Source organism: Platalea leucorodia (genome assembly GCF_965183815.1).
Source record: "Platalea leucorodia genome assembly, chromosome: 1".
In the NCBI taxonomy this organism is placed as follows: Eukaryota; Metazoa; Chordata; class Aves; order Pelecaniformes; family Threskiornithidae; genus Platalea; species Platalea leucorodia.
In genome coordinates, this window is record NC_138823.1 from 26,600,267 (window position 1) to 26,612,286 (window position 12,020).

The 12,020-nt window shown below is 43.2% G+C and overlaps 1 protein-coding gene across 1 annotated transcript in view; it reads left to right on the forward strand.

The window, feature by feature from the left end:
* The window catches only part of RAD54B (RAD54 homolog B), a gene marked incomplete at its 3' end in the record, with an annotated part of 66,596 nt that extends 63,805 nt beyond the window's left edge, over positions 1–2,791 (forward strand). The window contains exon 15 of the mRNA XM_082315272.1: positions 2,574–2,791. Within this exon, the coding sequence (XP_082171398.1) occupies positions 2,574–2,791 (218 nt within the window). The remainder of the gene's footprint in view (positions 1–2,573) is intronic.
* Positions 2,792–12,020: the final 9,229 nt, after the last annotated feature.

A 12,020-nucleotide genomic window follows, 5' to 3' on the forward strand; every position in this document is an offset into this window, starting at 1 on the left:
CAAGATGAAGAGGAGGAAAGACTCAGTCCTTGCAGTAACAACCAATTTGTGTATCATGCCTCTTAATTCCTTGAAATAGCTATGGCCAGCTCAACTAGTGATTTGTTACAACCAAACGACATTATAAGGTGTTTTGTTTCTAAATGTTCAAGGACAGTAATGAGTAGCTGGTAAGGGTTAGTTCAAAAGCTGTTGATCTGAGGACAGGTATACCAGCCTGTACCAGATCAAGATCTCGACAACGAGATGACAAATCTCTGAATATAACCCTTCATTTCACAGTTATTAACTATAGCTGATGCAGGATGATTAAAATAGGTTTTTGAGAAATGCTGGAAGACCCCCTGGCAATTGTAAACCCAAGTTGAAAATATTTGCATCTACCCTTTCTGCAGAAACCTGACTCTGTTGTTCTTTTGGCATATCAAAATTGTTTTAATATCTTGCTGTATACAGGTATATAGGTTTAAGTTAGGAGCAGGATTACAAAAATATAATACTTCTGTAGCCATAAGAATATGACTTTCTCCTTTATTTTTGCTCCACATATTGATTTCATTGTCTTTGTATCTTTCTTTAATGATTGAAAAATTAGACCTGCTGTTTTGTGCATAAGTAAGCAATGTCCTAAAATATACCTGTCTCCACTTACGTGCTATTACAGGATCTGTGTGGAAAAGGCACCTTTAGCGTTAAACGTTAGCCAGATTTTCTCACTGGTGTGCAGTGAGGCAGGTAGAGCTCCCAGACTGCAGAAATCCAGAGAAATCATATAATATTACTGTGTTGAACAATGGTACATATGATTTTATTTAGCATTTTGCAATTGTCTTAACACTCTTGACTGCTTATCTTATGCTTTGAACACATATTGGTTCCATCAGTTCAACCACAGCATTGGTCTCTTGGATCTCAGGGCAGTGAATGTAATCGGGACTTCCTCAAGGGTAATTATATCTTGATCCCAGTGAGCAGAACCTTTTTGACAGTAAATCAAGAAAAAACCTGAAGGTCATTCTTAGACTTAAGTGATGGAAATGTTAGAGTGAGGGGAAGGTTTGATTTCCTAAAGAGCAGAGGACAAACTGGCTCATCAGTTCCCTAGTCAAATTGTTGTCAGTCATGGTCTTCGGTTTGATCACCCCAGAATGCTGCTACCACTAGTTGGTCTCTTTGCCTTTCCTAAGAACAAAAAGCTGTCAAATTACTTTATCGGGGAACCAGATTCCAGGTTACTGGGGATAGATGCTGACACACAGAAAAGGCCAAGAACTTTCACTGATTTGTCTCCTCTATTTCTAGCAAGTGTGATTCAAAAGATGAACTAAAGAAGAGCCAAACAATATAATACAGGCTTCACCATGTATGAACTTTTCATAGTGATCTTCATTAGATATACCAATGAGACTGGATATTCTTGACCAAGCTCCTGTTGTCTGTTTATACTGGGGCCATCTTTAGGAAACCACAGGAGTCTTGAGGCAATTAACTGTGTATGGATCATGCAGATGGGTTGCTTTCTATTCTACTGGCTTTCAGATCAGCTACAAAGCTGTAAGCCTATTTTTTTTTACTTGATCGTATTTTAATTTATGGAGTTAGGAACGCAGAATCTATAAAGACTTGAGAAGTGCGTCTCTTCTAAATTTCCTTCTGACCAGTAAAGTCTGTTTCAAGTCTAGTGCAAATGGGCATCATGTATCAGTCAAAAGGAAGGTCTTGCATATATATGAGTCCTTATGGACTCTCCAAAAATTTAAAAAACTCAGGAATACTCTGAGTCATCATGCTGCTCATATCTCTGGTCTTTCCCGAGGAGCATGTAACACTGCTATGAAAATATTTGGCAACAGGTTTTAAACCAATAACAGCAGTTATTGGTTAAAATCAGCAAACTGATTTCTTCATTTGTCACATGCATCAGATGAATCATGAAGCCAGCAATGTGTGGCAAACCCTGCAATGACCTGGTACTGTTTGGGGCTTCAGAATCCTTTATCCAAAGTGAATTCCTCTCTGCGCTTCACAGGGAATAGCCTTTTCCTTACTGTGATATACAGTATACGTTATTGTGTATATTGATCAACTTGCCATGATCTAGATGTACAGAGTGCACTAGGGATCCAGCTCTAGTGTGCTGAGTCAATGAAATAGCTGTTCAAACTATTCTTAGCTGGTTGGAATGACTCCTCTGGGAGGAAATAGAAGCTAGCATGAATTTTGCTGCAACTTACTCCTAGATTCAGATTTACTTAAAGAATGGGAGCAGCCAAATGTCACAGAATTAGGAAGAAGAAAGGAAATTGTCAGATAAGATATTTCCTTTCCCATCCATTTGTAGAAGGATTTGTCTTTATGCTAGCAGATGGTGATTTTGATAAACTCAATCAATGAGCAAGAAACAGCCTTTCCCTTCTGACTGTGAATACATGTGTTTGGTTTTCATTGACATAGAAGGATTATATATGCTGTTCTATTTTCTCTCATTTGTTACCACCAACTGGTTTATTGACTCAGACTGAAATTTTCTGTCTTAGTGTTCTCTGATTAATCTACTGCATCATTTTTTTCAGATCCTTCTTCAGATAAGCCTTCTGTGTCTAGAAGTTGCCAGCTTGGACAAAACCATGGGAAGCCTAACTCAAAGAAACCACTCTCCATGTCACAGTTGATGCAATGGAAACATTTCTCTGGGCAACATCAAACTCTAGCTGATCCTTTCCTTGAAAGGATAAAAGAGAATGTTTCTTTCATTTTCCAGAACGTAACCAGTCCAACTTCCCCCACCTAATAAAACTTAAGCGTCTTTCCCTGCCACTTGCATCCTCCTCCTCGTGGGTATAGCAAACAACTGATGTGCAGTTACTTTTTGTTCTTTTTGCCAAGTTCTGTTTTGTGTATTTCTGACAAGGTTTCTGGGTGAATGTGATTCCTGGTGTTTATACAAAGTTACAGTTATTACTGGGTTAATCATACTTACTATAATTATAATACAGATTTTTAAAACTAACTTTGCTTTCCAGTCCTCTGTTCCTTTGATATCATAATTACTAAGATTGTTTTTATGCACATTCCTGTGTATGTCTACTTTGTTTTATAGTTTTCATTTGATCATAATGATTTATTGCTTGTAAAGCTGGCAACTCTTAAGCCAAATTTTATAAGATTAGGCAATTCTCTATACATGTATATGCTGTTAACAAGAGTCTGGTTGGATTTTTGTTTTGGCAGTGAAAAGTTATGTATCTGCATAACTGCGGTTTTATAACAAGGTAGGTGTTTGTTCCCTTGAATTTAGAATTTAACGAAACTCAGAGCAGTAGCCACTGAGGTCCAAAATTCTGAGACCACAGGTTGATACTTTGTCAAAATATTCTGAAATTCATCTATTGCTTTTACTTGAGAAAATAAACAAACTTAATTTCTCAGACATACAGAGTACAGGCTTATCTATTTTCTAGCTAACTACATTTATGGACACTTTTTGCCAAACAGTGGAGTACTGCACACATTTTCACTCTCTATTTGTATGATGACTATATTTTCCTGCTTCTCTGAGGGCACAAGAGTTTGAAGTCAGTTTACAGCTTTTAAGTGAAGTACTTTGAAAGGCCCAGGAAAACAGAAGATTGAATAATTTTCAGAAATACGTCAAACTTACAGAATTTGAAAGGCCTTGAGCAAGAATAGGGCTCCATTGTGATAATCCTGCATTGTGCCATGTGCTGTACAACCTCTGGATATTTGGTACGTGTTGTGATAGCAGTGGCTAAAAGCCCAACCAACTTGCAGAAAACAGTTAAAATTGTTTTTTTCTCCATGTTGTAACAGTGCTCTCCCTTTCCTTAGACCATCACTGAGTTCACAGCTCATCCTAACCCATCATCAAACATTTTCCTTGCATTTTGATGCGCTTTGAGTACTGAAAGCCACGTGCACTGACCTTTCTCCACCACCCACATTTATTTCAGAGGGTTTTGTGGGTTTTCTTTGACTCTAAATACTAATTGACACCCGAAAATAATGAAAACCAAGGTGAGAGCGTGATTGAGAAAGTCATCAATTACCAACATCTTTTTGGCATGCAAATTGTGTTCTTGGTGACAATTAGAATTATGTTAATAGGTAGAGTTTAATTCTTTAGCATTTTAGGCTGGCTGCTAAAGAGCCTGTTCCTCACTCTGTATATGGTGGAGCGTGGTGGTCACGCTTATCCAGGTGCTGTGCTGCTGTGGTGCCCGCTCGCTGTTCGACAAAGGCTGTCTGATAGCTTACAGCTCCCACAGCTTATTTTAATTAGCAAGGGCAAGGTTTGCCTGCAGCTTTGTGACTCATGAAGGAGATTCTAGCCAATCTGTATAACAATGATTATTGTAATTAATAATTATCTGAGACTGATCGTACTTAGATCTGTGCTGCCCATAAGTTTCTGTGAGCTGTGCTCCTGTCCCTGTCTGTAGGAAGCACGCCAGCATTCTCTGCCCTCCGCTGATGCTGATCTCCTACGTGGTTTCTTGCATCTGCATGAACAACTAGATGCCAGTTTGGTTCCATCTCTCTTTTGTTTGTGGAACCCTTGTCGTCTCCACTGAACACACACAAGCCCACTCTGGTTTGGAGCAAACCAACTGGCAGTGCCATTGAGGAAAACTGGGCATTTAAGAGAAGGCAGTTTGCTCCAGGATACACCCCGTGCCACGTTTCATCTTCTCTGCCTGAGGCAGTCCCTCAGGGTACCTCAGCAGCCGCCTCGCCTCGCCGCACCGGTTGAGTCCTGCCCTCAGACAATCCTACTTGCCGTCACGTCGTGCACCACTCCGCACAATACAGCTGTAGCTGCGTGCTGGCAGAACACAGGTCTGGCAGAGAAGCCCTTTTATTTTTTGGCCTCCAGGGCAGTTTTATTTTGGCAGTTTTTAAATAAATAAAAGAAAATCTGGTGCTGGACCACCATGGAGCTCTTGGGAGACCAGAGGAGATGAGCCCCCAGACACATAATGTATGTGTGAAGGTGATCCAGGCTCAGATCATTGTTCCGGGGCGGGATTTCTGGCAGATGGGCTATCACGCTAAGTAATGTTGCTTCAAGGTTAAGAAGCCCGCAGCGGCCTATACAAACACACGCAATGCTGTTCACAGCTTCAGTATGATTCCCTGTCTGCGCCCTGCTGCGCCAGGCTGCCCCGGATCTCTGGCAGTGGCAGCTGCGTGGTGACGCTCAGTGGAAGGCTCCTCCAGCATCCACCCGGCCGGCCAAACGTACACCCCTCGTTAGCCCTTCGCGACTTCTGGGCATGATGGAAGTATGCACATGCTTCTTGGTTGTTCAGGTAAGACAATACTACCCAAATAACAGGTTGCACACGGCATTACACGTGGTGCAGATTGAAAATCCAATTCTGAAATTTGGTGTATCCTGGAAAATCACGTTTCTCACTGGAAGAATATGTTGTGGAAAATATAGGAAGCAGGAATACAGACTCCAACTTATTATGCCATCTGTCATTCTCCCACAGTAGTCTACAACAGCCTGCAAGAAGAGACTAGCCCATCCTGCTCACATAATCATAGTATAATAGTCAGTGTTTTCATCCAGAGTGCAGCACGTGAACATGTGAATTTCTTCACCCATAGGTGAGAAATATCTATTGGGAAAAGTCCCTGTGGTGAATTTACCCTAATCTGACTGTTGACTGATAAGGTATATTGAGGATTTTAAGTCTCTACGAGGTCATGTTGCCCCTTCTCCTAACAATTGTGAAACCCTAGAGGATGGGAAGGGGACGGCAGCTCGTGCTGAAAGGCAAGTATCAGGTCCTAGCAGATGGTCTCAGATTTGGCTTCTGGGTTCACTGCCAGTGGCGCCAGCTGTAAAACACTGTAGTTTATGTTGCACGGTCCCACCAATCGGTCCTAGTCTCCTAGACCCAAGACTTGCCCTGCAGAAAGGGGGAGGCAAGGGCTGTGGTCTAGTGCAATGCTTGAAACTTAAGGTGTTGATTAATGTACTTGGCTGGCTCTTCTGGTTTTTGAAGTATGAAAGGGTTCATCCACCAAGTGGTGGTTCTTATGGACCCGGCCCAAAGAATAAGGCAGGTCTGCCTACCAATAGGTCTCAAATGGTGGCTTCTTCAGTGCAGCATGAAAAACAAGAGCCGCAGAAACCACAGGTGTAAGCACAATGACAAGCAATGCGTTTTTTCAACAAATGCTAAGCAAAGATTGCCAGTGAGTATTTGACATTTATTAGTGCTACAGAATCAGCAAAAATGTAGAGAGCGCAGAGGTATGCCTGAGGCAGCAAGCGGCGAGCGCAGTGCCAGCTAAATGCCCTGCTGCCGTTATGGGAGTGAGATGTTGAGGGTTATCAAGTCAGGGTGTGCTCCATCGGAGCCGAGATGTGTCGTAGGGCACTCCATTGAATGACACCAATTATTTGAGCTGCTTTGCACCAGCAGGCCCAGAGAGGAGCGCTCACCCTCGCAGGAGAAGAGACCACGAAGACACATGCTCTTAGGGAACCGTCTGCCCATCTTAGCATGGCTACTGCAGGGCTCTGAATCTCACTGGGCAGGGAGGGTTGTCAGCCAGCCCTCAGATTCAGCAATCAATATTGTGTTCCTTGCCAGCCCTTAGCTGGGAGGAGGGGATGTTGGAGAAATTCTGTTACTTCTGGTGCAGGGCATACTGCCAAAGAGACAAGTGTACTGCATGTTCTCTGCTGAGACCAGCCCTGATTTTAAAAAGCAGAAGGGGTGGTGTTTTATTTATTTCTGTATATTGCAGCAAGGTTTTTTTTTAACTGGTCTCACATGACTGTTTTTGTTGATTCAGCTTTTATCCATCTTGGCTCAGGTTTCTTTGTGATTGAGATGGTGACCCTGTATCATTATTCACTTGCAGAATAGCAATATCTGAAGTATAACTCTATTCACTTGTGAGACAAGGAACTCTATAGCAAGCTTTGGGTGTCATGCAAGTTTGTATGGCAACTGCAGTAGATCTATCGTGCATTCTGACAAGAGGTTGACATCAAGTCAGGTTAAGGGTCTGCCTTTTTCAGAGATCATGAAGTTCTTTGACTCGTCAGCTGGTGCAAAACAGCAGCCAAATGGTGACTGAATGATTCTGTAATGGAATAAACTCACAGGAATTTCTTAAAATGCCAAATACAGAACAAGCTTTGACAACTGCTTGGGGTTACCACCAGGAATTTGCAAAGAGAGACTCCAGCCCTTGCAGGCAAGTAACACACAGAAGGAAAGTAGTTCTTTCATGTCCTTTCCATTGAATGAGAAGTTGACATAATTCATGGTTGTTTATGTGTGGCTTAAATAAATGATGTGTTTGTGGCTAGAAGATCTTGGAAGGCTATAAAGAACAATGAGGAAAACCACTTTTGGCTTTGAAGAGTAGCTGAAGAATAAGCTGAATTGAAATCTGTTTTTAACAAGGCCTTGTATGCTATTACTTAGTACAAAAGCAAGACTGCTTTTGTAGACAGAGGTACTTACAGGACTTAAAATGTATGACGCAGCGTTCCACTCTTGAGGCGCAATACATGTTTGCACAAGCACCACGAGTCAGGACCCAGATAAGTAATACTGAACACTGCAACCCACTTGCGGGCATTCTGCTAGAAACTTCCCTGGTTGGGTACATTGGTTGCTGCTACCTTTCACCTGGCTTTTCATCAACATGTGGAAATTTAAGCTGATTTGAAGGAAATATGTCTGTCTAAAAGCATCTGCTGCTGTTGCTGCTTCCAGCCTCTTCTCCTCTTCTCTCTCAGCCTTGATGTCAGCCTGAGTTCTCCCTGTGCTCCCTTGTTTGCTTAGTTCGATTTACACCCACTTGACAACATGTGCTCTTCATTCTCCTCTAATTAATTTCCTTCCAAACAGGCAAAATGTCAGCCACTGCGACAAAAGCCTGTGCCCCTGCAAGCTAGCTTTTTGGGTATTTTCTGTCAATTAGCCAAAGATCTTTTCCCTCTCTTCATTATGACTGCCTTGGCCCAGGCTTCAGTCTTCTAGAGTGTGAGTTATGTCACGGAACAGTGAGCTGCCTCGTGACCCTTGATTTTTCAAGGTTCCTTCTGAAGGATGGAGTTTGCTCAGCAACAGAAGTGCAGCCTGGAATTTTCTCCCTCCAGTTGGAAGGTGTTGCCTTTGATGGGGTGTTCCTCCTGTCCTGTAGCTGCTTTGCACACACGGGTCTCCACAGCCCCATTGAGTCAACAGAGCTCTGTGCAGGAGTCAAGGCTTATCCAAAACTTTGCAGACTTGGGATCTGGATTGCATGCCCACATCATTGGGTTAAGTAGATGAACCTTTGTGGGTTGCTCACGCTAATGATGTATTTGATATAAGTACTACAAACGCAGAAGATGTTAGCAGTACTTCCTAACGCTAAAGCTGGCCAGCACCGCCTGCTATACAGCACTTTTCTCATTCGTTTGTTACTTTGAAACTTCTCCTGTTTGGACTGATTTTTTCCCCCATCAGTTTTCTGCTGCCAGGCTGATTTATGTTTGTGTTGGGTCAAAAGCTTCAGCAAAAATGGCTGATCTGTTCCTAAGACTGTGGGTAGGAGAAAACAGTTTGTTTTGTCCTTAGAACAGAACTGGAAAGCCTTCTGCTGAGATGCCTTCTTGCCTTCATATTTTGGATTAGGACTTAAAATAGAGGTGGGAAGAGATGGAAGGAAAAGGCATGACTGCCGTATTAGCATGTTTTTCACTGTTCCCCTTAGAATCTGCACCAGTTTATAAATATTTGCAAGAAAAAGGCAGTAGGAATATGTGTGGTAACTACGTCTTTCTTTTGAGCAGCTAAAATACCTCCTGATTTCTTCCACACCAGACTTGTACATGACTCAGAACTGCTAGGTTTTACCAGTTTGAGCAATCTGCATTCCCTCATAGCTTTTACCTGTGATCAGGCCCTGAATACACCACATGGCACAGAGTGACTAAATGCCATCCGATACGAGTTGTTTCAAGGGATTCTTCCTGTAATTCTTGCTTCCAGTTGCTCTCTGCTGGGCAGGGCACAAATGCAGCAGCTGACAGCAAGGAAGTGTCTCATCCGTGTGCTAAATCAGCCTGCCAGCATCCCATCCACCTCAAGGAGGCAAAAGAACCAGGTCAGAGCAGTAAGATGAGACCCAAGGTGGTATGGGATAAGGAAACCGGTGAGATCAGGAGTGGCACAGAGAGAGACAAGGAAGGGGCAGGGAACCTAGGGGAGCAAGGAGATGGACAGGTAGGAGGGAGGGCTGAGACTGGGCAGGCAAAGGCTACGGTGGGGTATAGAGTCAGGTGGAGAAGCCAAAGAAGGCCAGGCCCTGCTAAGCAAGCAGGATGGGTGGGGGTGAGATGGTGGAGAAGTCAAGGTTGAAACCAGATACCACTACTAAAAAGAAAGAAACATCGAGTTTGGTGAAAGGAGGGAGGATGCTCTCCTCCAGATTCTGTAATGGACCCCATGATTCCCAAGTCTCACCGTTCTCCCGCTCTTGGCAAATGCCCATGAAGTCACTGGTAGAGCAATTGTTTCCTCTCAGCTGACGTCTACAAGCTTTTAGAGTCATTGAATTCTCTTTGCTATTCATTGTGAATCACTGGAAATTTGAAAGTATGATCCAGATGAAAATGTTTGCAACCTTCATTGCAGCATGACCTCTTAAAGGATACAGATACTATTGTGTAAGCTTTTGGGATTAACGTTGCCTTGTGGACATTTAACGGCCTTGTACATATGCATCACAATGAAGTCTTGCATGAACACATTTTTTGTTTCCTTGCTTCATCCAGCTAAGAGGACGGACGGTGATCTGGAAATAAGTTGAGTTGCAGCTGATGTGAACAGAATTTGTACTTTCTACATATATTGAAATCTGGTACCGTTTATCTTAACAGGCCATTCCAAATTAGTGAATGTCTTTGACTTTTTGTGTCTTTGACTTTTAGTTGCTGTCTTTAGTCTCTGCGCTCCACCTCATATGTGTGGTGAATAACTCTTCATCTGACAGCAGTGGTGTGAAGCTAAATTAACCGAATTCGTGCAGCAATTGGCTGTATAGGGGGGAGGTCAGACATCTGACCTGGGGTTTAGAGAGAAGATGGATCTGAACTCTTGTCAGAGGTGCACAACAAAAGGGTAAGAGGCGACAGTTATGATCTGCAGAAGGAAAAATTCTGGCTGGATATAAAGAAAAGAAAAAAAACACAGCAAAAGAGATTTACACTGAAAGAGGCCTCCCAGAAGGCTGTGGAAGCTCCATCCTTAGTGGTTTTCAAAACTGGACTGAACAAAATCCTGAGCAACCTGATTTGACATTGAAGTTGGCCCTGCTCTGAGCAGAGGGTTGGGCTAGATGACCTCCGAAGACTCCTTCCAATGTAAGTGATCTCCTGAACTGTGTTAGGAGGATGGAGAAAGTACAGATCGGCGAGGTCTGTGACTGGCTAACAGTCACTAACTGTCTTCAAAAGCTCCTAGGGATCTAAAATCTGTGATGGATGCAGAACAACAGAATCTGCCCAGGAACAATGAGATTTTAAAATCTGATATGATGAAAGAATTCAGGACTCCTGCTTTGTGGAGGGAAACTTACTGATTACCACCAGTATGAAATCAGCGGCCTGGAAAGGGTTGTGAGATCTTTTAGTAACTGTGTTGGCAGCTCCCAGAAGCCAGTGTCAACCAAGGAGCCTGCAGCACGCAGACGACCAGTGGAAGGTTGCTTCAACCCGAGAGCCACTTGAAATTGTAGCACCAGCTTTCCTCAAGCTGCTTTTAGCAATGGCTCTACTCTTGTCTAGTCGTTGAGTCTCTCTGTGTGCTATTCTGCATAGCTGTACCATAAAGATAAGCATAACCCAAAAGCAACAGGAATCCGCATCTCCCCTCCCAGAGATGTTGCAAGCTTTAATAGCCTGAAAAGGCCTTTAAGACACTGCTAAATTGTTGCAAGTTCTAAAATGTCAACTTTGATTTGAAAGCTAAACACAGCCCAGAAATTACCTTGCCAAAGCTTTAGTTCCCTCACAGCTATGATGGTCTCAGAATCCAACAGACAAATACTGGGAAGGAAGAACGTGCTGGAGATGAAAATATTGCTGGCCCTGATGCTCTTAGGAGCAAAACTTGTTTGGAAAAGAATTTCTGCTTGCTCTCTACTTCATGATGCAGGCAACATCTGGAAAGAAGCTTCCAAGAAAAATCCTTATCACTAGCAGTAGCCTTAAGTGTATGTTGTCGAGAAGACACAAAATTTCCCCCAGGACATGGCTTATTTAGTTCTGCACTTATATGTGCCAATAAAAGTGGTCTCCAGACAATTAATTTCTTTTCCTCTTTCTAGGAGAATTACAGAAGTATCACAGAGGTGGAAAGATCACAGGTATAGCAGGAGAGCAATAAGAACAAAGATTTTGCCCACCTTCAAATTGTTTTTTGTTTAACTGGCTAGGCAGTAAAAGCCAACCCCTTTGCTATAAAGGGCTGGCAGAAGCAAAGTTGGCTCCACTGAGCTCATGCCTCCTCCTGCAGCCCTGGAAGCGAGGGGGGACACCGCCTGCCTCCAGAACAACACCCTGCCTTGCAGCACTGGCAGCTTTCACCCGCTTTGCTATCTCATTTCAACTGTGTCAAGACCTATGCCCCTCAGCTGGTACAAGTTGATGTAGGTGGTGCGTGGTGGTATAAACGCAAGCAAAACACTTGTTAAAAAGCAATTAAGATTGCTTGACGCAGCACTCTTTTCCAGCCTTGGCCACAGCTGTGGGCCTAGCTGCAAAGGTGCTGTTACTGCTGGGAAAGAGGAATATAAGGGTGTGAGCATCTAAACGCAGCTGGGGATTTACCTGGGGGTTTGGAAGTGGGGAATTAAGGTGACTTCAGGCCACCTCCTTCTTTAGCTCTAGTTTCCAGTTTCCCTCTTGCAGTTCCAGTCCTTGCAGGTAACATGTTCCCGGGGCGGGCGCAGCTTGTTTTGAGCTTCGTGTTCCTGCA